We start from the raw sequence: 26,158 nt of genomic DNA on the forward strand, positions 1-26,158 counted from the left end.
TTAGCATCAGGTCCTGTTCTATGACTTCCTTGCAACCTAGCAGTTCTTGTATCTGCATTTCCAAGAGTTCCCCACATTTATAATTGGTATGTTTGGTGTGTTGAAGAGAGCAGTTTTGAGTCTTTAGTTTTGAAAGCACATGATCTTGTTCTGTTTTAGAAAGCCCTGGATGTGTACTCAAATGCCTAACATAAAAATTGTCTTTCCTTCTTGCCAGGGATTTGATCAATTGGAAGCATACTGCTCTGTCAGACTGAAATCCAAACCTCTGTTATTGTCAAGTCACTTGGCACTCACACTTTCTCATTTTCCATACCAGATGAAAAGAAACACAGAATATTTATCGTATGTAGTAGATTTATTTTTACCTTTGGTTACTCCACAAAGACATGAACAGTAAACACACATTAAAAGACCAATGACATTTTAAGTTTGTAAAAATAATCATTATGTGCACTCTTATTTTCAAAAGGATTTTCAGATTTATGGGCTTTATCAATGGAAAAATATTAATACTACACATAGTCTCCATGATACCTGAGGAGCAGAATTATGTTTTTGTGCCCAAAAATAACTTAGGAACTAACCTTGAAAAGGGTGCAACACTTTTTTTATCCCTGCTTTTGATGTAGAAAAGTAAGTAATAAATGTAGTGACACATCCACTTTTAAAACTTTTGAATTCTGAAATAATACTTTTAAGACATTTTGAAAAGTCTTTGAATATGTGGACATTGTATTTCAGTCTTTGGGACTCGTGAATTTTTAAAATATTTAAAGTATGTATAACTTCTTTTGATTCCATATTCTACTTGCATTATAGGCTTCTTACATTATAGAATGGGAAAAGTATATAAGATTGTTTGTCACTGGGTTATTTTTTTGCTAGTCTTGTGGACTTGATTTAAATTTTGTTGATTTTTCTACTTTAAAGTGAGTTCAAAATACCCTGATAAAGAAATTATGACTTGTTTTGATATTTTCTAAAAATGCTAAGTTTAGTTTGCCCTTTGTTTATGTAGCTGGCACCTACCAGAATGCAATGTAGTCTTTGACAAGTTTCAGAAATTGATTACAAACCTGTATTCTTTCAGCTTTTTGATTTTTTATTCTTTTGGACTTCACCAGCTTTTTTTTTATCAAAGACCTTGCCTTTGCATATTTTAATTAAAGTTTATTTTTTAAATTGTCCAAGCTTTAATTTACCAGCAACGAAGGTATTGTGATTATATTTCCCCACTGTTTCTATTATGGAAATTGAAAGATGGAGATACAAAAATCCAGTATCATTTTCTGCAGAAAGGTTTTAAAATTTGCTTTCATTCTCAATTCACAATGAATTCCTATTAGAGTGTGAGGTTCTTTTTCCAAAAAATCAATTTATGTGTGTGCATGCCTTAGAACAATTTTCTGCAAAGTGATACGGAAGCTGATATCATTGCAAAATCATTAAGACAACATAGAACTTTTGCTTTGCTTCATACTAACCAGTCTTTATTACACTAACCATTTTATTGTGTGACTTGACATTTATTCTTTATCACAGTTGCTGTGTCAGAAAATTAAGGCAGTATAACCCCAAATTCAGAGTAAAGTAAGCAAAACATGTTTGGGGTGTACATTAATGCTAGTTGAATAATAGCAGACATGAACAACTGCTTGTTTGGAACTATCCGTGTAAAATAGCTGCTTTTCTAACAATCTGTCAAGTTTCTCATTTGTAGTGGCCCAGCCTGTAAGACTTTGATGGTGTTGATATTTGCACAAATACTTAATTTATGGTAAAGATTATGTCTAGATTACAGCACTTCTGTATAAGCTGTAGCATTCACGTAATACCTCAGCTGTCTCATTTTTGTATTCCAGGAGATCTGGTTTAGTTTATACTTCCTTGAGTTATATTGACAGTTTCAAAAACAATATTTTAGCAGAATTTTGCTGGTATAATACGCTATTGCTGGCTAATAAGGACTTCCGCCTCTCTCAGAATCCCACAGGGAAAGGTTTAAAAGCTGCTACTTTGGATTTAGGCAGAAGTCCTGACACTTGTACTGCAGTTCTAAGCTGGTAAAGGCTTTTTGTGTGCATGCATATATTTGTGTGTTAAGCTAAGACTAGCATTTTGGGTAAACCGTAACTGTTTCGTATCCCTCTGGTGGCCTCATGCGGGCGCGTGCGTGCGCTTCACAGTACAGCTGGCCTTCCACAAAGAAGTAGCCTTTTTGTTTCAGGTTGAGATCGCAGTCAGAGCACACAAAGCACTCTGGATGCCGGTATTTATCACGTGCCTTCACCACTGTCCCTCTAAATGGAAACAATGAGAAGAAAAAACCCCAGTTAATTCATATGAATTTAAAATGAGAAGAGAAACTGCAGCAACCCGGTCTATTAGAAGGCCCCATGGCAGGGAGGTTGGAACTAGATGCTCTTTAATGTCCCTTCCAACTCAAACCATTCTATGATTCTATGATACAAAGTATGTTCTAGGTATTTAAGTCTTTACAGCTGTTCATCTTATGGTTTTAGAAACTACTATATAATTTAATGTTGGATGCTGAGTTTGAATAGGTGACATCAAATGCTGTAGAGTTGATCACATAGTTCACGAGCATTGGAAAATCAAGAGTTTGAAGAAAATGTTAGTTTGGTTACAAGACAGAAAGTACAGCTTGGCCTATCAAAAGGGTGACAAAATGAGTTTGAAAGCCGCATTGCTTTTTCTTTGTGTTCTCTCAGTTCATCATTATCTGTGTTCTTTGCTGAAGTTAGTGATGTTAGTCAGGTAGAAATCTGATCGTTTTAAAATAGGTCTACAGAGCTTTCTGGATACTCCCAGTGGGTTGGGATAAGGATGCTCTGCATTAACAAGAAGTTTTTGAGAATTCACAGCCTGACACAGCATAGCACAGACAACAGCTCGTTTCAGTACATATGTGTTAATGGTTGACTTGCAAAAGGTCCTGAGAAATCTCAGTTAAAACCTCGATGGTACGTTGTGAAAACTAAAATAATCTGTATTGAAATTGTTGATGGTACAGATTATAATTTGACATTTAGAACAATATATTTTTATATCTCTGTTCTCTAGAAGCATTATGGGAACGCACTTCTGTAGTTTGCAGTGGTGTTTGAGGAAGAGGTGTGCTTGAGCTGGGGATTTCTAAAACTAAAAAGAAACAACTTACAGAATCCCACTCCCACATTTGTCACACAGTGGCACTTTCTGGGCACCAGGCAAGGCACTAGGCATTTTTGTTATAGGTGCTTTCACACTTCTTGTTCCCACAGGGCGCCCATCTGAGAAACAAAACAATCCTGTTATGTACGGGCTAATATAAAAGCATCTGATGCAATTAAGTACGTTTCTACACTTTTCTGTACTTTCTGTGATGTACATACACTTCTGGATGTATTTACAGGCTTTCACTTATATGAACAAACAATTCAGTCTCACTAGAAAAGTTTAGTAGGCCAGATTCCACCTCTTTGGAATCAGGAGAAATATTGTGTAGCTGTAGCCAAAAAGCAAGTACAAAAAAGATTGTATATGCAGTGCTCTCTGCCTCATGGACATCACCAAATTCTCTGATAGTAGGTCTTGGATATAGGAGAGAGGGAGGAGGGGGCTTTACCATAGAAACATAACATAATCAAGACCTATTGTTAGAAAGCTTCTCATTTATATAACTAACTGTACAACAAATTGGAAAGATTAGTAACATGATATGAATACAAAATAATAGCAAAATGCTAAGAAAGTGCTAAGTAAAATCCCACAATGATATATATGTAGACAATTAGAAGTGTTTATTCCTTCTCTAGTAAATATTGACTTCTCTAGTAAATATTGACATATAAACATTAAAATTTAAAATATTTACCTTTTAGTTAAATTTGGTTGTATTTTACTCTTATGCTTACTGTAAATATGACAAACTTGCAGCCTTTAATAATTTTATTTTCAAAATAATTTTGTTTTCAAAACTGCCTTATTTGAAGGAAATATGACTGCCCTCATCAGTTTTTATTTAGAATGAAGAGGGAATAGGTTTTAAGGGGATTTCAGGGGTTGGTCTAAATTCCTCTTTTCCTCAATGTGGAAGAGAGCATTTTCTTTCTTGGTGTCATGAGTATAAGCAGCTTGTCCCAAAAATTCTCTCAGATAAAACTTTTTGTCGTTCAGTTAAAGCCAACTTTGTATATTAAAGATCTTAAAATCTGAGAAGAGATTCTGGAAAATGTTATCAACACCTGCACTGTGTTCACAGAGGAGACTGCTGGCAGTACAAGAAGGGAGGGGAAATGGCAGGAGACTGGTGTGGTAGCTATAAGGTCCAGAATGATTTGGGCTTTCAAAAATTCTTGTATCTCTAATCTCTCATATTTTCTTCTCAGATTCCCCCCTCCCACAAACATTTTAAAATGATTTGAACAGGTAGAACATGTTGTTTTTAACCACCTTCCTCGGAGACTAAATTCTGGAGCACCTTAAAGGAGCCAGATTGGCGTGGCTCACTGGGCTCCTCCTGGTTGGTGTGCAGCATCTTGTACACGTCAGACTGAGACATTGAGCTGGGAGATGGGTCACTGTATTAAAGGGAGGAAGAGCAGATAAAACAGTTTATCAAACATAACTTTAAAGCAACAGCTCTACCAGGCACAGAGTATGATTCAGGAAACAAACATAAAGATGATGTGCCTACAACTACTGAAAAACTCTTTCTTCCAGGTAGCATTGCTTTATATAGCCTCCTTTGGATCTAAAAAGTGCTGAAAAACATTAAATCAGTGCAATTGTTACAAAAATAAATCTAGAAACTCATTAACGTATTTCCATAATTACTGTTTTGGCCCTACTGGCATTTGAGAATATGCCCTTTAATCTCAAAGTAGTTTCATTCCTGTAATCACGTGCTGTATTACCAGGTGCTCTTTGCTATGGTATCCAGAAGTTCCCTTTTTGTAGCAGCTGCCCTCAAGAATGTTGTTAAAATCACAGCTCATGCCTTTACTATGTAAAGGTAGGTCAGCCAAAACCTAACCAGTCAAATCTTTTGAGAGAATATGATTTCTAAATCAGCTTGATCACTAGGTAATAAAGTGATTATTTGGCTAAGATAATTGTTATTTATTTAACTTATGGAGATGACAAAAAGGAATGGAATAAGTATTGCATAATAGGAAACATTGCAAGGTGAATGCTGACAAACAGAAGTTCTCTTTCTTAATTTAATAAAAATGTGACATGGCTTTCTTTTCCAATGTCAATTTTATGCTAAAAATATAAAGTAATTTATTGTCCAAACAGCAGTTGAAGGCTGACTCTCAAATGACCTGTGAGACAAAGACTTTAATGAGAATATTTCATGGCATTTTAAACTGTGCTGAATATTTTGAATTGTTCATGATAAATGACATCCTAAATAGTCAAGAGGAAGAGTAGAGGACTACATGCACTGACAGGAATTAGACTGAATATGTTGCATCTGTAAATTTCAAACACCTACTGGGGATAATTAGAAACATCCAAATTTACTTTGATGAAGTCTGTTATCTTACAGCTGCACTCACAAATGTCCAGTTTAAATTTCCTGTTGCAACTGGCTTCCTATTGTCCACAAAGAATTAGACTGGGTTTTGCTTTAAGTGGTTCAGTTTTTTTCCCAGCATAGCATCCAAACTGCCTAATGGGCCAGTAAGAGCAGCAGCAGTTGGACAGTGACCCCTGTTGCTTATGTGAATTTTTTGATCTTCATCAATCAGTAGATTTCTTTGAGCCACCTTTAAGCTGGTGAAAAAACTATCAGTTTCTTGTCTTGTCAGAAGCTTTTAATAAACAGGAGTAGCTTAGTTCTTACAATTCTTGGCAATGTTTAATTAAACCCCTGAATTCTCTCCTCTTCACTAAAATATTTCTAAATATAAAACAAGTGATAATGCAATTACATACAGAAGGCAATAAACCCAGACACGAATGTGTCATCTTACATTTCTTCATGCATACATAGTGAAAACCATCCCACAGCAAGAGACATTTCACACCTGTGTAGAGGGTAGGTTCTCAAATTGGTGATGTCACAGGCAGTGTGAAATCTGATTGCTTTGGGCTTAATCCAGTAGTTCACAATAATGAACCAGCAGATTTTTCTTTTATTGTTCTAGAATTGTTCTGATTGAGCATAAATATTCAAGCATTAGAGTAACTTCACTCTGCAAAGACTTCATGAACTACAGTTTTCTTTTCATCAAATAGGATGAACCTAAATACTTTTATATAAATATGTTTTTTTTGGTTAGTAGCAGCCAAGGTGCTGAAGAAGGCTCATTGGTGCCAGTGATTATTGCTTATTTAAAATATTAGTAATCAGCTTTATTTTATACCATACATATTATGAATTATTAACTTAAGTACTGTTTTAAAACAGGAAAATAGGCTACTATTATGCAAAAGTAAAGATAAAGCAGCTTGAATGAGGAATTGCCTCCTGAAAATAATGAATAGTGCTTTAAAACTTTTTATTGTATAATCATAATTGTTATCCATCTATGTAAGGTTCCTACCTGACTTTTAGGTGTGCAATGGATAAAATTTGTAAGTCAGACATGTAGGCCCACAGTAAATTCTGCCTCTTTTTGGATTAGAGCTAGTTGTACTGAATGAGTTGACTAGAATGGGAGTTAAGTATCTAGAACACTATAACCATCTATAAAATTTCTTAATCTTCCTAACCTGAATTTCAACAGTGGAAATAAATTTTATCTATTATTATTTTATTAGTTATTAATAAGAGGGAATTATTAAATCATTATTAGATAAATAATTATTATAGTAATAAACAGTTTGAATTTTGGAGGGAATCAGAATCTTGATTTGGAGTGGTCAGTCAGGTAATAGTCCAGGTAGTATTATCATTTTTCATTTTTTAGCTGCTAAGATTATTACCTATGAAATACTTATTTTTATGTTCTGGAGGGCTCCTTTAATACTTTGAGTTAAAACCCAGAAATTGCTAGTATTTTAGTAAAAATATTGAATGGTTTCAAATTACTTAGTTTCTCTCTAACCCTTTCCCCCTTTTTTGTAGAAAATTAAAGCTCATGATTTTTGATATATTTTAAATTTGTGTATTCATAAATATTACAGATACTGCTCTAATTACCTTATGACAGGTGTTTCCCCCAGAGCTGTAGAAACTTGGCCTTGCAGTGTTTCCATGATATTGTCATCTGAGTACAACTGCATAGGTGTGTTAAACTGAGCGTGTACAATCTTGACACCGGGAAGCTCCATTTCCAGGGGGACATTAGGGGCCATCTTTGATACTGCTTTCAGCTCGGTGGGGCAGATGGAGCTGACCGTGCTAATTGAAGAGGGGGTACTGCGCCCACTGCCGCAATCCAGCCCCGAAGGAGTGCTGCATCCACTGTGTTAATGGCCAGAGTGCAGGAAAGTGTGCAGTGTGCGTTGGATTATAGAGAACAGAGACAAAAGTACAGCGATACAGTGATGTTAACAGGGCTGGAAAGCATGAATGGAACAGGCTCAAAAAACCAAAAGTACAGAAAGTGGAGAAAAGCAAAAGTATGTGTAGCCATTGAAAATAGATTTCCTGTAAAAAGTATCAAGGCCAGCTGTAAAGCAGTCCTTAAAATTCTGGTATGCGTTTTCTTTAAAGATACTAAAAATTCTTTGATAGATGAAATAATTCAGAATATAACATTATTTTACATTTTTAATGCTAGGTTTTATTGAGGAATAATTAAGCCTCCCTAAAATTCTTTGTTCTAAGTGAGTAATTCTGATCATCTGTAAACAGGGTAGCAGACAAAAGTTTATGTGAGTTGTCCATGTCAGAGACAGAATAAACACCTGCAGCACTGGAATCCTAGACACATCATTCCAGTTCTATACCTCACAATCATCTCACTCCCCTGCCAAAAAGCTACTGTGAAGTAGTGTAAAATAATGAATGTGACATTTCCCAGATGTCCTTAAATTCTAGAGTAAGATATTTATTAATCTTTTAAAACTAGTTTAACAATTAAAAAAAAAAAATACTTGTTGATCATTGCAAAGAAGAAAAGTTACTAAAACATCCAGGATTACTTTTGCTTTTCTAAATTACAGTGTTTCCAGTAGAATGTAAAGTGGTCCTTCACAAGAACAATGGGTACATATTCAGATAATTAATTTTACTGTTTCTGAAGTAGACTTTACATATTATTTATATACAAAAAATAACATGTAAACTTTTAAAAAATATTAGTGTTGCTTGATGTTACTGAAGTTACTGTACACCAATTCAATGTATCTGGAAAAAGATTAGCAAAAGAATGTGAACATTAGACCAGAAGTCTTTTTCAGTATCACTATTTTGAACACTTCAATCTTCTCTCTATAGTACTTCAGAGGCTTTCTTTGTTACAGGATATTTCTTTACTGTTTCTGTGTAACAGCACATAACCAAATCTTTCTACAGACATTGGTTACCATTTATGTGATATTCTGAGCTGTGGGACAATAAATGCTTCATCTCTGTCCTCCAACCTGATATCAGGGTTGTGTTTAGTTCATTCCAAGCTGTGTAAACCTGGGACAATGCTCTGTTTCCCAGTTTGATAGTACAGAACTCTGTCCAGTAGCTACTCTCGGGTGGAGTTGACAACCCAAAATTCTCCCTTTGACTCAGAGTGGAATTTGTGCAGAACCACTTTCTCAAAATTTTAAAGGGAAAGATATATTTTTTCATCAAAGACATGTCAAACAAAAGCATTCCAGAAATGGTAGATAAGCCTTAATGCAAATATAGTTGTGCATCATCACGAAGCATGAGACAGCCCAAAAATTCACACAGCCAACATACATGTTTGCAGTATTTTCTTTTAGAAGAAACAATACCACCTTTAGATCCTGCAGTAGAATAAGTTTTGTCAGTGCTAACAGTGTTAGTAAATGGAAGCAGGAAAAGACTAGCAAAAGCACAACTCTTGCTCTTGCTGTGTGAAGCCAAAGTACTATTAAAACAGAATAAATTATAGGTAAATAAATAAAATATATTATATATTAAATGCAATTTCCAGTTAGTTTCACCGGAGTGGAGTCCAAAATTCTGTCCAATGTCCAATCCATAAGCTCAAACCCACAGTCCACAATCATCTCTTATTTTAGTCAAAGTCCTATTTAGCATCAGCTGTCTGTCTTAAAGGGATATTTAGAGCCAAGGTGGTGGGGGTTTTTTTGTCTGTATTTAGCAGCGGATAAAGTCAAACTGATGGAAAAAGCAGACAAACTGTGATAACCAAGGTTTTGTAGATGTAACACCCTGTGTCAGAGATTCTGCAGTTTGCAAGTGCAGACCTCCCCAGTGCTAGAACACTGGACAGACCTTGCCCCACTGAAGTTCTTAAACTTCCTGCATTGTTGTTGGGGTATTTTTTGCTTCATCTTGAATGCTGGTAAATGGCCATTTACTTCAACATTTTCATGGTTCCTAGTGGTCCCAAAGCCAGTTTTGGTACAGTATGTAAGTGCTGTCTGCAGTTAGGGGCCAGGGATGTTTTCTAAGGACTGTTTTGTCCTTGAGCAGCTTTTCTCCACTGTGGTGGTGTTCTACATTGATAGTTCTTGTTTGCAGGATGAGACCATCTTTTAGAGTTAGGTGACTGACAAATATAAGGCATCTCTCAAAAGTGATGATCCATATGAGATTGTCCTTTGTACAATGGAATAATTTATCAACCTGTTTTTCTGCTCTCATTTTTCAGACTTAAATTAGTATAACTAAAATGCAGGCATTTTTGATTTTCGGAATTAAATGTAGAACACTAATTCCACTAGCAATAACTGCTACTGCTAGAAAGGATAAAGGATCACATCTCAAGATATTTCATCCCTCAGGTTCTTTTGAGCTTCCTTATGTTTTCAGCCACAGAGTTTACATTGTTTTTGTCTCCTCTGTAATAATGAAAACAGTAGTAAGGAATTTCATCACCAGTTAAGATAGAGGATTATTACACTAAAATGATGGATTTAGGTATATAAGAGTTTCTGCATTGGGGCTTTACATATCTGTGGCATCAGTTTTCTTATTTTTAGCTCAGCAGTAGGTTGCCCTCTGGGCAGAGGTCGGCTGAAATGCAAATTTGAAATCTCTGGATGGCCTAGCTTATAACTCTCTAGCTGTCTTTTATTTATATGTAATATGCAACATATATGTAATATGTAGCTATCTTTTTTTTAGCAAGTTAACAAATTACATTGCATTTGGACAGAAGAAGTTCACAGTGCCAAAGATCTTTAAGTGTGCAGTATCTGGTGCTACGCTGTAAACTGAATCATAGCTACAGTTACTTCAGATTCTCATCAGTATAACTGAGATGGGAATGTAGATCTACTTTCAGAAATAAAAATTTGAATTTCAAGCTGGGATTCTTAAAGTCAACCATTTAATTCTTTTTGTTTGTTTGCTTTTAATTTCAGCATTAGGCTGTCTAGTACTATAAGTAAATTTCAAATGCATCAGAAATCTTAATTAACATCAATGGTGAGTATCCATCCATTAAAAAAAATAACACCATGCGTCAAATCCAGCACAGCACTCAAAGTTTATAACCTGCTTCGGCCTGAGATTATGAAAGGTTTGGGCCGAATATTATGCTTGTGTTCAAAGTAGTTGATATCCTGTAAAGAAAAAAGAGATAAAATAGCTTTCTTTGACCTACAAATGCTCATTTCTAGTTAAAAAGCAGCTAACAAAGTTTACAAATTTTAACCACGAAGTAACCATGTTTAGTTTGTTCATTCCTGGTGCTCAAATTACAATCACTGCAGTGTTCAGAAACATTCAGAGTAAAGTGCAGTTACAGGAGGAAAGGTTGGAAGGTATTGTTGCAGCCCAGTGTAGAGGGCAAACTTTAGCTACCTGCAGCGTTGCTGCTAGAAAGCTGAATGGATAGTTCTCGGTGCTGGAAAAAAATGTTTCCTTGATCGCCCTTTTTTTGGATAATGAATAATCTCATTCTCAGAAAAAACAGCAAGAGCTGGACTTTTAAATTTAAAACAGAACAGATAATGATACACCACAAATGACCATGCATTGTAAGTAAATACTGATACTCACTTTTGCGATGAGTTCGGAATGAGACCCCTCAGTTGTCCATGAAGTGCATCTTGAATATTGCCAGATGAATAGAGCCCAATTGGAGAATTATAGGAGGAGCTCACTACCTGTCTTTTGTCATCAATATTTGCTGCTGCAACAAAAGGCTGGGCCCTTCTGTTGTGAGCCGTACCAATAGGCTTGAATTCCTGTACATGATAGGCAGACAAAACACACAGAGCTACAATGCACACCAAAGCTAGCAATGAGTAAAACTGACACCACCAGTATTGTTAATCTCTGCATTTTTACTTTTGCAACTCTTTTATTTTTAACTGGTGCAAGCATATTATATTTTTCCATGAATTTTGTATGTATTACTTGAGCCACACACATTATTTTCCTGCCTCCAGGCAAGCAGAAGGCTTAGAAGAAAAGAGAGGGATGAATATTAGAGTGACCTTTCATATTGTTCACTAGATTTGACACTGTTTACATTTTTCTTTTAAAACACTTAATGTATGCTTATCTTAATTGCTTTCCTTTAGTGCTAGTCTCTAGCTTCTGCATTTTCATCACGTACTGATAGAGGGACTTCCAAAAGTGTGATTTTATTGTAAATGCCTTGCCTAGAAAACACGTAATTTTAAATGCTTCTTTTAACTGAAATAAAGTCTTGAACATACATCAGATTGAGGATATTCTTCTGAATGTATTTCATCTTTAAAGTATATCTGTGTATCAAAAATTTCACTGTTCTATAATTTAATGTGAAATTATAATAAATAAGTAAAACCCAGAAGTGGCTAAATTTGAAATCATTATACCTATGTGCCTATATTCTGCCATACTTTTTTTTTGTCGTTGGCCAAGATAATTTCCTCAGTTTGTGGAATTCAAAGGGATAAGGTCTGGAAATAAAATCTCTGATGGCCTTTCGGATAACCTAAAATGTCTTTCTGTAGTGGTTGGCCAGGAATGATAAAGACTTCTGACTGCATTCACTTATTTGTATTCTGTGTATTTATTATAGTGTCCTTTGAGGCCCTTCCAGCTCAAGTCCACTCCTAAGCCTCAGAAACTGAGACTTAGAAAAAAATTAATGTCAACATCTGCCGAGGGTTTTTTTCCTTTTACCCTAGTGGGTGAAGAGCATTAACTGCTGAAGTCCATTCCCTCGTCCTTATGGCAAGTGCTACTCTTTGGAAACAGTGCTGTTGAGAGCATTTGAACTTCCATCTTTATGAAATAAAAAGCTTTTGTTTCTGACAAATCGGTTTCTACAGCCTGAATTGGTCTTTTCTTTAGAGACTCGAACTTCCAATGTTAAGATAGCACAGGTCATTAATACTTCAATTTTCATAGAAATCTTTTCCAGTTCTCCAATTTGGCTTTGTTTTTGAGTATGATTGTTATACAACAGTTTCCAAAATATATTTTGGATTAGACTAAAGAAAAGTCATGGATATATAGAATATGCAACCAGAAAATGCAAACAGTAAAAAGCAGTTTTATTAAATGAAAATGTTTAGCAGCATTGCACTTTAAGAGGCTACTGAAAGCAACAATCAGATAAACGAGCACGAAGGTTTTACTTGCAATTCCTTCTTTCTGTCTAATAGAACTGAGTTGCAGTTAACAGAATATATTAGTAAATGGAAATAATCTAATAGTGTTTAGGATTATGGCTATCATGAAAGATATTAATGTCAGAGTATTTAAAATTGATTCAAATCCATGTATGATACAAAACGAACAAAACCAACTGAGAACATTGTAATTTCATCCCCCTTTTTCATTTCTCATAGAGAAATGAACAGAACAGAAGATGTGGCACCATAGCAGCATGTTTACAATGTAACAGTTGCAAAACAAGTATTTGCAGTTAGTTAGACTTAAATTCTGTTTTCTTTATAACTCATCTATTCATACAAAATGTCAGTGACAGAACATACAGCAGCAAAAATAGTCCAGCTCTTGTGTTTATTTGATCTCATTGAATCTGTGAAAAGTCTTCTTTAAGTTCAAAAGCTAAATGAGAACTAGAAGTCATTGAAATTTCTAATTAGGAATATTTGAGAATTACAGTACTTAATTTATTGATTTTTTTTTCCAACTGACTGATTTTTTTGCAGGGCTAGCTACATTTTTTACCCACATCAGGAATAGAAATAATGTAGCCCCAAAAGCCTGTAGAAATGCATCCATCACAGCCCATGTGATGGCATTCCTTGGGTTAATTGCTGTGACAGGACACAAGTGTGTACATTTTGGAGGTGTCATGTGACTAAGATCTTTATCTTTGAATGCTGTTACAAAGAGAGGTAGGTCCTCAAAACTAGCCCAGCACAATTACAGTGTTTCAAAAGTTGATTATAAATGGTAATAGACTATAAACTTATTTCTTAGAACAATGTATTGTGTTTTTCTTTGATTTTTATACTTATCTATGTGCATAATATATCTCCCAGGAATGTATAATCTCCTTTATGGCCAAAAGTCTAGTCTCACTGAATAAAATGTTCAAAGGCAAAGGTAGAAGTGAAAAAGAAAAGTTCAAATAAAAACAATTCAAGAAACGGTGGTAAGGAATACAAAATTATTTTCAATGAGGTTAAAGGGATTGTAACAGAAAACATTTACAAGTCATTGTATTCTTTTACTTTGACAATATAGGGGAAAGCATTTAAAAAATAATTTTATGATACAATTTGCACTTAGATGGTTTTGTTTTCTAATTATATTAACTGAGAACCTTATGTTCTAAATTGCTTTTATTCAGAATACAATGTGATTGTATTAGTGATTCTTCAAGTGGTCTGTTATTTCCTATTATTTATCCATAACACTCTAGGTTCCTCCAGACTAACAAAATCAGGGTGGCTGTTTTTTATGTGTGTAGCTTTCAAGAGTGGCTCTCAATCAGCTGCTTATTGCTGTAAGTTGGAATTGTTGCCTCAGTTTTCTCTTCTCAGATTTAGAAATAGTGAGAGCTTTCATTGTGCTCTGACAATTGCCTGTATCAATCTCCAAATGGCTCTTGGGAGATTCTCAGACTGATACAGAAGTTTGCTACAGTGTGAAGGTTCCTTGTTCCATAGCTGTAAGTAGGCACAGCATTTAATTGTTTAACAGGTTTCACATAGCCATCTCCAAGTATCTGTAGAATAATTTGCATTCATTGAAGCTGAAGTAAGCATTCTTCGGCCAAATATTTGGCCACATTGCTGAATTTAAGATAGGGTTTACATTCATTTGTAGCTTTTTTTTATCAGCTTACAAACTTAAATTACATACTTATTAAGAAGATTGTGTAAGTTGTCTCTTGTTATTGTTATTTAGTTGGCTTATAATGTATTTTAAATAACTAATTTCTCTTAACTTTCTTAGTGAATTTTGAAATGTCTATTTGACAAGAGTGAAAAAAGTCTTATATATTTCTAAGATCTATGATCTTTTGAGTAATTTTGGTTATTATATAAATAGAAGAAATAGAACTCAGTGGTTTTCCATTTCTGCACTTTACATTCTGTAAATGCATGCAATACTTTTGGGTAAAAGAGTTTTACATTTGAAGTAACACATTACTGCTTTTGGATTTTTCTCCATTCATCTGGGCTTCAGTGCCTGTATTCATTGTTAGAATTCAGCAAACTCTTATAAGACTTGGACAGCGCAGGTTGTAGTTGTGGAAAAATTTGCCATCTGAGATTAAAGAAACTTTTTATTGTTTTCTCTACTGGTATACATGCTTCTGGGTCTCATGCTGTGACTAAATATGCTGTAAAATTTAGCTTTAAATTACAGCAATTGTAGAAAAATAGGCTATGTGTATTTCCTTTTCCACAGAGAGTAATGGATACTTGGATGGAAGAATTTAATCTAAAATGTAAAACATTCCAGGAATAGTTTAGCATGTTTGTTTGCAAGCATTGATACTTTTCTGGTGCCTACTATTTATTAAATACACTCAGTACTGCTGAATTTCCTAGGAACGAAAAAGAGGTATACTGAATGAAAAGGCCGGCTGTTTAATCTAGGAGAAATCAGTTTTCTGATTGCCCAGTGGAGGCTGCTTTTCAATAGTCTGCCAAATAGCACTTAGTGAAATCTTGTGATCTATTTTTAAGGAACTGTCCTTTTTAGGAATGCAGCTTTCATGCAGAGGGATTACTCTTGTGTCATGGGGGCCTGCATGGTTTTCTCTGTAGCTTTTTTAGTGAATTTGTTTCACTGCTAGTCATTTAATGTGTGTCCTAGCTCGTCCACAAGAATATGCATTTAAAATAGTTTTGTTTCTTCTCTATAGTATTCCCACTGCTGAAGAGGGTATATTATTTCTGATGGAGTTTGCTCTATGACTTAATGCAAGTTTTAGATCAGAAAGAAGATAGAGAAATGCAACACTGAAATGCTGTATTCATATTTGGGAGTGTCTCCATGAAAACAGAATTGGTGGAAGTATTTATTGCACAGGATTTATTGAAGTGGAATCTGCACTTACATAGTTTTTTTCTAGGGTATGACAGAATAAATACTTTGACATATTTGCTTTGAACCTGGCCTTCCAGGATCGGGAGAATATTCTTCCCTCCCCGCTCTTGAGATAACAGCAAATGTTCATGTAGGTTAAGGAGGAATGACAAAGAAATAAAGGACTAGCTAAAAGAAGTAGCTAGCTAATTAACTGTTGGCAATATGAAGACTTTGACTCACAGTACCTTTTTTTTTTGAGTTTGAGTTTGAAAAGAGAGATGGCTGTCAATGGATTGAATTTGCTTTGGTCATAAACAATGATCGAGACTTTCCTAGTCAGAAGTGGTGAGTGATTTGCTTATTGACCAGTATATGGGTCCTGTGTAAATTTGTAAATTTCAGTTCTGTGGCGTGGTATAGAAATGTATGGAGGTAAAGAGATCCAGCATTTATGGACCTCTCTGTTTAACTGACTGTTACATCAAAATGAATTTTGTGATCTGATGAGTTCATCACTTAGGTACTTTATTCCTGATTGAAGAATTTCCTCATATGATGAAGAATCTCTAAAAGAGTTAAAATAACTTAAACTTTATCAGAATAAAATAACGTATTTTACTTCCATAATAAAACTATGGCAATATGGAGGCTCTTAAAGAAAAATGAGAATGTGTTGTAGCTTCTTAATGTTTTGTTTTGGTTATAGCTGAAAAATCAAAAACATTGAGTCAGATAAAATGGTGTTCCTATATGGCATAATCATGGTGGTTCCTATTAGCTTAAACTGGCCAATTATGGATAAAGTTCTAGTTAAAGAATTTTAATGACCACAAGGGAGATTATTTGGAGTGTAAAAAAGCAAATGGAAATGGTTAGGTACTTTTTACAGTTCATACCTGAGGTTCAGCTTCCAGATTTATCTTGAAGGGATGTGCTCTGCCATCTTCTGAAACTTGTGGGGACCATAATTTAGTTCCTGCCCTAGAAAGTAAGAAGGAAAGGCAGAATTGAAATAATTTGAATTCCTATAGAGTTGTTTATGTCCCCATAACATATAATGCAGCTTGGAAATCTGCAAGTTTTTTCTACGCTTTTTTAGTGTTTTGACATAAAAATACTTCAGTGATATGTAAATAATATATGTAAAATGTACCTACTTTAAAAAAAATTATGTATGCTATTAACAACGGGAAATAGGTTGTTAATAGTTACTGAACTCAAATGGAAAGGGAAATTAGTGCCTTTCTGACCTGAGCTGACCAAACTTTTTATTTTTTTTTTTTTAATGGTTCATAGAATGAATGTTGGGTCCCCAGAATATTTTGTATGAATAATTGATATTAGCAATAATCGTAAACATCAACTTCTTTTCCTTTAAAGACCATAATTCCCACTTAAAGCCTGCTTTTCAAAGTAGAAGTACAATCTAGGTATGCAAAGTATGTGCGAGGGGAAATTGAAGTTGTGCAGCTGATTCTTTCAGTCATGTAGGCAGAAGTAAACATGAAAATATCAGTTACAGTTCTGTTTTCATTGACAAAGTGAAATGTGGCAGCTAATTTTAAAGTAGCATAATAGTAATGAACCTTGAATTAACAGAAGGAATTTTTCACCATGACGTGTTGTCTAGTAATTCAACAACACTTGTTAAAAAAAAAAAAAAGAAACACTTAGTGTAGTTCCAAAGAAATATCATGGTCAACTACAATAAAGAGCTGTGCCTCCTTGAGAGCCCCAGGTCAGTTAGGCCTGTCAGTTTTGGAGACAGCTGAAAGAGTGTGCTAAGCGATTCTGATTACAGGCTGAGCAAACTCAGCTGGAGATGTGAAGCTGCAGGTTGTTTCTCTTCCTGGCTCTAGCTGAGAGAAGTGAAAACAAAAGTTTCTGGATTACTGCAGTTTGGGTAAGACAGAGTTTCTCAGTTTTGTTTTGAACATTGCTTTGAGAATCCTGTATTAGGCTTAGTATGTTGTGACCAAAGAGATTGATTGGCTTTAAACTCACTCCTTTGTCACCCCCCCATCAAAGTCTGACATGATGTTGTTTTCCCTGGGTGGGATGATACAGTAGCAGCTTTATGTGTGGCTGGGAGAAGGAGGCAATGATAAGCACCTGTGGCTGAGGGAGTGTTAGAGCACAGAGGTCACTGAAGAACTGACATTAAATGCGGATTTTATTATTTCCCGACAACATGAAGGACTGCTTGCTTACTGACAGTAAACAGAGGACTTGTGCAGTCAGCAGAATTACCTTGTGAGTAACCTGAGGGAAGCTGGTTTTTTGTGCCTACAGAGAGTTCTGGGGAGTCTTGCTTGATCTGGAGTTTAAGAGGTAGGTCTGGTTGCTTATAATTTTAAGAATCTTGTGAACTTCTTCAAAATATTCGAAATAGTTACACTATATAATAATTGTACTGTTGATTGAGTAGTATCTTCTTTCAGAAATAGGCAGACATGTACACGTACCTCTCTATTTTCAAACAAAGCTGATGTGTAGCTGCTTTAATTCTCTCCTGGGCATCATTATGTGTCATGTTCTCTGTGCCTAGACCATCAATAGCTACAATAACATCACCAGGGCACAGGTTGGCAGCTGAAGCCTTGCTTCCAGGTGTAATCTGAAAAGATCAAAATGTAACTGCTTAATCACCATACATGCCTGAAAATTGATAGAGAAAATAACCTTCACCACACTTCCCTATTTCCTGTTGGAGGGGGGAGGTACTTTGCCAGAGGCTCTGTAGTTCTATTGTGAGGTAACCACATAAATGTTTTATTCATCATAACTCCAAATTAGATAGAAATTATCCTCACACTTCTGCATTAGTTTCCACTCTGATTTCTGTAATTACTGTAACTTTTCTTTAAATCTTTTTCCTCAACTGCCATTATATAATTTGCTTGAAAAAATGTTGTATTTTCCCCTTAACAACACCAGCAGAAGAAAAAACCTGTTAAATTGTGTTGCTGAACTCCTTAAAGTGCTTAGCTTTAAGTCCCATGGCATTTAAGTGACAGTGGCCCTGATCCTTCATGGTGGTCTGTGGTGCAATTCATACCTTATGTAAATGTACCACCATCTGTGACATTCACAGAAAGAGCCCTAAGCTTATCTTCCTAGGCTTGCCTTTTTTTTGTTTTTTTGTCTAGTTGACAAACTTCTGTATGGATGTTAAAATAATTGATATGCAACATAATTTTGCTTTAAAATAAGTATTGTAGAGACGCCATGACCTCAGATGTTACTGAAGCTTGTTCTAGAATTGCAGGCCTCTGCAAAAGGTGACTTCTCCTGCCACTGCACTTACACATACCACATGCACAACAGGTCTTAGGTCACTGAGTGGGATTTTGGTCCCTTATGTGTGTATTGCCATTTTAGGCAACTCTTGATTACCTAGACAGCAACATGAAATTGATGCATGTAGCACATAAGCTTCTGAAATTCAGCTCTCAAACAGCAGAAGGGACAAGTTGAGTGATGCAAAGTAACATTAGCTGCTTATTTGTAGGTAAATGAATCCCAGTGTGAAGGAGAAAAAATGTCAATATAGTCTTGCTTCCAAAAGCAGTTCTTTTGTCCGTGGCATGTCTTAAGTGAAAAAGCTATTGGAGAGAATTTTTCTCACTATGGGTTCTGTTACAGTGAAAGCATGTGTTATCTCAGCTGGAAAACATGCTATGGAGACATTCTTCAGCTGTGGTGTTTCACAGTTTTCCAGCAAAGGAAGAGAGTAAGCCGCCCAGTACTTCCAGCATGTTCTGAACCCCAACTTTGGTGAAGCTGGCAGACTTGTCTCTGAAGGGGATGCTACTGTCAACATAAACGCCAAATAGAAATGCTTTTTGATATGAGTTGCACTGTATTAGTAGTGAAATAATGGCAAAAATCAGTGAAAGGGAGTAGTTCTCTCCTCTTTCCATCTCCATTAGGTAGGTCTGAATGATCAAAGAGATTGTTTTGTGAGATCTTTTTCTTCATTCCAGCATGTAAACTCATTTTTTATGTCACTGTGACAAACTGCAATGCATTTGTTATTATCAAGTCAGACAAACTTTCCAAGTGGGTGCTTGTAGCCAGCTGCAGGCTTTTACAGCCTAACCCTTCAAAAGAATGGTCTAGTGTATTCTGTGCTTAACAAAGTGTTAAGGTGCCTGAATAATCTGTTTGAATATGAATCAAGGAAGTTGTTCATAAATTCTAAGTCTGAAATCTCAAAAATTGTCTGCTTCTTGACCTTCAACAGCTACAAGTGTAAATGATCAACACTGAGACTGCTTATACCACTATAATAAGACAGGGGTTAGAGGTGCATGATCGTTCTTCTCCCTTCAATGTGGAATTGCTCCTGACTTGGCTTAGCATGTTGTGAATATGTCTGCAGTGACAAACTGCAGCAGAATTCCTTGTGTTTCAATGTGACTGTTGATGCTCTAATACCTAGCTGGGCAAACCCAGCCATTCTTGGTTCCCTCTCAAGAGTAAGTTAGCTTGTATAACCCTTATAGAGGTTACTCTGCAGATTATGTTTTTTACATGTCACAAAAAATCATCTGCTGTACCTGTGACATACTGCAGCAAAGCACTGAGATAATGATCCTGCCTTGTAAAGTAGTGTATCTGTCTAGCACAGTACATTCTCCTGCAGCTGTACTGCTAGAAGAACATGCCCTGCTCTGTGCTGCTGCTAAATCTCTCAGGTTTTTTAAGTTGTCAGCAGCTGCTGTGATACCACTTACACTTTTGGATGGGTTTACCTCATTTGGTGGGAGCAAGGATGGAAAGGGAGTCTGTATTTCCTATTCCTTGGCTGAATTGATTATTGCCAAGCTTCTGAGTTGTGTCTCTTGGGCCTTAACACCTTGATTGGGGTGCTGAGCTCTATGTACCCAGGCCTGATAGGGTGCAGAGAAGGCACCTGCCCTGCAGACTAAATTTTATAGAAAGGGACCATGTTGTGCAGTGCAAGATATCATGGGTATGATATTGATATTGTCGGTACCTCAATAATGTAAGTGATACTCTTTCTTAAGGACTTATTAGTGACACATTAAGTGTATATTTTGGACACTTAGAATTGTTTTATGACTGTAGTGTTTGTTGCTTGCTCACTGTGGCTTCATGAGGTGGATTCTACTGTCGCTTTGGGAAAATTTTTGCCTTGCTCTTCAGGCCATGTCTGCATGGTGTTCCTGTTACTCATGTATCCTGGGTACCCTAGATTTGGATAAATACAAGAATATGTGTTGATCATTCAGATGTTGTTGTGGACTAACTATTTAACCATGTGAGGGTCAATGTCTCCAATGAAACTTTGAAGAAAACCTCTCTGCATCTGATAATAGACTTGTAAAGCTTATCATGTTACAGCATCATAAATATTTCAGGCTCTGTGTTTTCTGAGGAGAGCTATGAATGTCTATAGATGGATTGGCTAAACATAAAATTGAATTAATATGAATACTTGCATTGTGATTGGTAAATGTCTATAAAATTAAATAGAACTTAAATCTAGAGTTGATAATACTTTACCATTCTCTCCAAACTCCACAAGTTTCAATGGTTCCTGTAATCAGCTTTATTAATGCAATTTCTTTGCATCTATGCAAAGTTCCAAGGATTTCAATGTTTTCAGTATTTATAGTTAATTAATTTTTTTCTGACCCTAACAGAATTTGAATATGTCAACTTTTAGTCCCCTCCTGTTCTTCCTCTCTCCCAGTGATCACAGTCTGTAGTTTTCGCATTTGCTTGAAACAGTCAAAACAACAGAGCAATTTGAGCTTTTGAAGTTGACATCTGTTCTTTAGACAGGTGGATAATGGTCTCTTACATCGTCTGTCTCTCTTGGTAAGTCCTGATAAAAGCTGCCTCTTGTTGAACAAGGATATGGCCAGCCAGTCTTAACACCTGTCCAATTATTTTATTCAGAATGTATTTTAAAATAATTTCTATTTATTGTTTAGTTTTTTCTTGTCAGGACATTTAAGCCTAATGTGAACGGGCTGCTTATGATACCTTTTACAAAAGGAACACCTAGGCCCCAAGAGGCAAGACTTGTGAATCTTGTGAAATGTTCTCTATTTTTCAAGGGGTATTTCATGAATCCTTATTGAGGGACTCTTCTGAATGCATGCTGTGGCAACAAAAATACTACTTTTAAACAAATTTACTGTTCATATTCCTAAGCCTGAGCTAAGCAAATGTAACCTTGTTTTCTTCATATATATATTTTTTTTTTTTTTTTTTCATTGTACCACTTGAAATGTGATTTTGAACATTTCTGTAACGTCAGAAACCAATGGCTTATGTCTTGTGATGCATTTGGTAGGTATGAGTCAACTGCAAAGTAATTTATTCTTTAGAAAGTTGTATTTATAGTAACATCCTTTGTTATTGCAGTTTTAAACTTCATTGCACTTAATCTAAACACAAAGAAAATACAAACCAGACACTGCTAAAATATTTTTCATTAGAGATAATGGAAACTATTTTTCTTTTAGAGGCCCATAAAAGGCAATGAAGGCCCCAAAACATCCAGAGATTTTTTTTTAAATACAATGTTTTTGTCTCCTGTTTCTCCAAAGCCTTTGCTATAGTCTATGAGTATTCGTTATGTAGTTACATTCAGTCAAATAATAAAATTTTGATTAACTTCTATTTAAAATACATTAAATGTTTTATGCTTTTATAAATCTGGAATGAATGACTAAGTTACTTTTTACTAGTTAATATGTGAAAAGATCATCCTTAAACTCTCTACTGATTCTTGTTTGGAAGCATATTTAGTGCAAGACATCACTAGTGGTATCCATCCTTCAAGGCTTTTGACGTTTACTCAATACCAGGCATAGTGTATATAGTGAGTCACAGTGTAAGGTTTTTTTAAAAAAAAAAGAAAAAAAACCAAACAAAAAAGCATAGTGATTTGGAGGCTCATGGAACACACATTTGGTGTGTCTAAGGTCCTGCAAAACAGCAGAAATATAAGGAGAATGAATTCTAGCCAGATGTGCATTGAACACAATCTTCAAAATATAGAAATTAATGAAATATGTATCCTGTCTTTTGAGTAGATCCACATCTGTAGACGCACGACAGTTGACAGTGTGTTGTACGCTACATTGATTGAATTACTGGTTTCTTAAATTGCAACTAATATCTCAAAATCCATGGAAGAGATTGAAGGCTCAAATTCTTGCCATTTATTGGGGGAGGGGGATAAGGTAAACTTTCAGTTTCTAAATATGGCAAAACCCAGCAAATAACTCTCTCTTTCATATGCAGGACAGGATAACTTTCTAATAACTCAGTCATTTAACATTCATAAAAGTGAAAAGCACTACATATGTAAAAACAGGTATTGTTGCCTTTGCTGGCAATAAACAGAACTCTATATAATTAAATAATAGTCAGATTAATAGTCTGCAAAGCACAAGCTGCCAGACATTAGGAGCTGCTGCCAAGCAGTCTTCTCCCTCAGTGATCAGAGAGGCTAGTTGTGGAAAGCATAAAAGTGAGGTCTTGCTTTTAGTAGGTTTAAATGCAATTTTGAAAGCCTGGGAAATCATGCCAGAGTTTTTCTGCTGCCAAGGCACTTTAATTTTGAGACATAAGTAGAAGTGCAGTTAAAGTCTCTTACACCAATCAAGAAACATGTCACACAAAACTTGTAAAAACCCTTAGTATTCAGCTGGCTTTCCTCAGAACTAGCAGCTACCTTTTAATCTGCTCACAGCTTTGTCTGCATCTCTGAACTCCAGAAAAGTAAAGGACAAAAATCTACAGCAACTATTAAATGGAATAAATAGAAAGCAAATGGAAAGAGTACATACCCTGGTTATGATTAAGGGTTGGTTAAAATCTATTCCTCCTGAGAGCCTGAATCCCCAGGGTGACGGTCCTTGGAGAATAACGTTTTGTGGCATTGTGGGCAGATTTTCCTTGGTTACTGTTCTTTTTTCCTTGAGTCTATTTGAGGAGTTGAGCTGCAGGAGGAGGGGTGCTGTTAGCAGAGCACCTGCCGGACAGGGCAGCCGACCTTTTATACCTCCTAAGAAGTTTTACTCATTCCAAAGCTGTGGGCACTGCACTTTATCCCTACTCTTTGGGTGACGTCAGCCAGTCCCTCGGCTTCTCCACCCACAGAGGGGAGTATCAAACTCGGACAAATAAAGCTTGAATGCTGGAAAGTTTACAACAAATGCATCAACTTTATCTGCTGCTTTAGCGTCACCCTCAGCCTGATAATCAGTAAGCTTCAGGATGCAGCGTCGTTCTGGTTTAAAGCAATCTTGTTGCTCGCTTGATATCATGCCAATTATGTTGCTGGTGTTTGATTCAGCTATGCAATGCAGTGCTTTGGCTTGGTACATGACTCTGGTTCATGTAAACAGAAATATTAATAAGGGGATTTCCCTCTCAAGGTCTCGTTTCACATCTTGTCTTATTTGTAATGTAATAGTTTATTGCATTAAAATGTCCTCCCAGCCCTTCAGCTGCATTTTTTAGATAGTCACTTGAGACCATGGCATGCACCAGTCCTAATGCCTTGAAAAATCTGGACTGATGTCATACATATTTCTCATACTGAGGAAGAGAAATGTGGTATTAGCTGATGATGTCTTTTTTCCTTTGTAGAAATCTTAAGTTTTTTAAGGTAGTTGTCCTTTACTTGTGGCTTGCTAGTAGATAGTAGTGTTCATTAGAGTTTTTTAAAACTATGTTCTTGTCAAGAATATTTCCAAGATATCCTCTATTATTAAAGTGTAATTCACATCCTGACAGAACGAAACACATAGTGGTGACTCTTTCAAAGTGAACCATCAGAAAGGATATCTGTATCACAAAGAGCTTGCAGGGTGACAGTCAGCTGGTGGGGGCACAGCTTACATTAGGAATGTGAAGGAAGATAGGCACATTTAAAGAAATAAGGCAGGTGTTTAGGTCAGTGGTATCTTAGTCTTGGTAGCTCAAATACTTTCTGTATATTTTGAAGTTGAGAAAAAAAATCCTCTCATTCCTTATGAGTAGTGTATATACTCTGGTATGTCCTAACATGTTTTGAGATTGGTTCAGTACATGCCTTCAATGTATTGCCACTATATGGTTCATCCTGACTACATTGTGTGTGTTCAAGGTCAGAATTTATCACCAAGTAGTACTTCAGTTTCTTACCTTTTCTCCTCTTTCCTGATTATCTGTTTTGAGTTAAAATGCCTTGCATGTTTGGTACTCTTTTTCTGCTCCTCTTTTCCTAGTGAATCCTGTAGTGTGTTTTGATTTGTAGCTGGGAATGAATAACATACTAGATGTACTCATTTAAAGAGTTCTTTTGTGTGCAATTTGCATTTTCTTTTTCTCTGAAAACTGGAAATCTCAAATATTGAATCCTGCAATGCACTTTAGTAGAAAATAATTTTGAAATATAAAAATTTCAGTGTCAGGTCAAACATTATAATCAAGCTCTGAGTTTCCAGTGTCAAAAGTTATGCTTGTATAACTTGTTCACTGGAGAGATTCCTTTCAAATTACCATTATTAAGTTATCGATTTATATCTTAATGTGCAGGCTTACTTTTTGGGTGTGGAGTTTTTTATTTGGTTGTTGTTCATTTTTTTTAAGAAACCCAAGTTTGGGATTGCTTAAGTGTCTGTAAAACTTGTTCATGTTTCTATACTATACTGAGATTTGCTCATACGGCCTTACACATCTTGATAGATATATGTAAGGGCAGGGTAGGTTTGACCTTTTACTAGGCAGGTGATTGCTCCCAGTTTCAGTGGAAATCATATGCATATATGATGCTGAACTCTTGCTCAAGGAGTAATTTTTTTCTGCCTGATTTACTGGAAGGGTGACTTGCTCTCCAAGGTGCTGTTGCTCTGGAGAGCAATTGCTAGATCCTGTTTTATTGATATTCCCCAGATTCAGCTTTTTCTTTTTTTTTCCTTCCCTCTTTGTAATTAGAGAGGGGAAAGAAAAATAATAAAATCAAGTAAATTAAACAATAAAAAAATCAAGTCAGGCAATACTTGATGCTTGCCACATAAGGCTGTTTCCCAGTTTCTTTTCAGTGGCTGCTTTTAAGAAAGTCCTTCACCCATTTACATAGTATGTGTACTTTTTTTTTGGTTTATCTACCTAAAGCACTTCCGTTTTTACATACTAGACCAAAATGCCCAGCTGAGCTCGACTGAAGCCAGAGTCTTTTATCCACTTGACAAAGGTATATTCCTTTCAGTAAAGTAAAGAACATTTTCTTTTTGTCTCTCTGATTCTAGGGCATCATATTTTCTGTCGTAATAGTTGTAGCTATGAAAAATATTTTTGTAAATACAAAGCAGTGTGCCATTTCCTCTTTCTTTTCTTTGCACCATTGAAGCTTTCATATAAGAAAACAAGTATTTTTAATAGATTTTCTTGTTTTGTTGTACTGTAAGATCATTGGCATTGCACCTTTTTTTACCTGCAAATATACACTCTCTGAATTTAATGGTTGTGCTGTGAATTTATGTATAAACTAGCCTCCTCAGAATCATAATGTAGTCTTTTGGTTTACAGTATGACTACCCAAATGTTTGA

General features: G+C 35.7%; 1 protein-coding gene across 4 annotated transcripts; it reads right to left on the reverse strand.

The window, feature by feature from the left end:
* Positions 1-339: 339 nt before the first annotated feature.
* On the reverse strand, positions 340-23,650 carry PDLIM3 (PDZ and LIM domain 3). Of its 4 annotated transcripts, none has more exons than XM_069013909.1 (8): positions 23,410-23,650; positions 18,040-18,191; positions 16,471-16,555; positions 10,613-10,680; positions 7,160-7,423; positions 4,459-4,586; positions 3,185-3,296; positions 340-2,303 (listed from the first exon to the last, which is right to left on the reverse strand). In XM_069013909.1, the coding sequence occupies exons 1-8, from the start codon at positions 23,500-23,502 to the stop codon at positions 2,114-2,116; spliced, it is 1,092 nt and encodes a 363-aa protein (XP_068870010.1). In that variant the 5' UTR covers positions 23,503-23,650; the 3' UTR covers positions 340-2,113. The 4 variants fall into 4 exon arrangements, with proteins under 4 accessions (XP_068870010.1, XP_068870009.1, XP_068870012.1 ...); XM_069013908.1 differs by lacking the exon at positions 10,613-10,680 and adding an exon at positions 11,120-11,307 and having other exon boundaries at positions 23,410-23,649; XM_069013911.1 differs by lacking the exon at positions 7,160-7,423 and having other exon boundaries at positions 23,410-23,647.
* Between the last annotated feature and the right edge of the window lie 2,508 nt (positions 23,651-26,158).

This window comes from Aphelocoma coerulescens, chromosome 4, assembly GCF_041296385.1.
Source record: "Aphelocoma coerulescens isolate FSJ_1873_10779 chromosome 4, UR_Acoe_1.0, whole genome shotgun sequence".
Taxonomy (NCBI): Eukaryota; Metazoa; Chordata; class Aves; order Passeriformes; family Corvidae; genus Aphelocoma; species Aphelocoma coerulescens.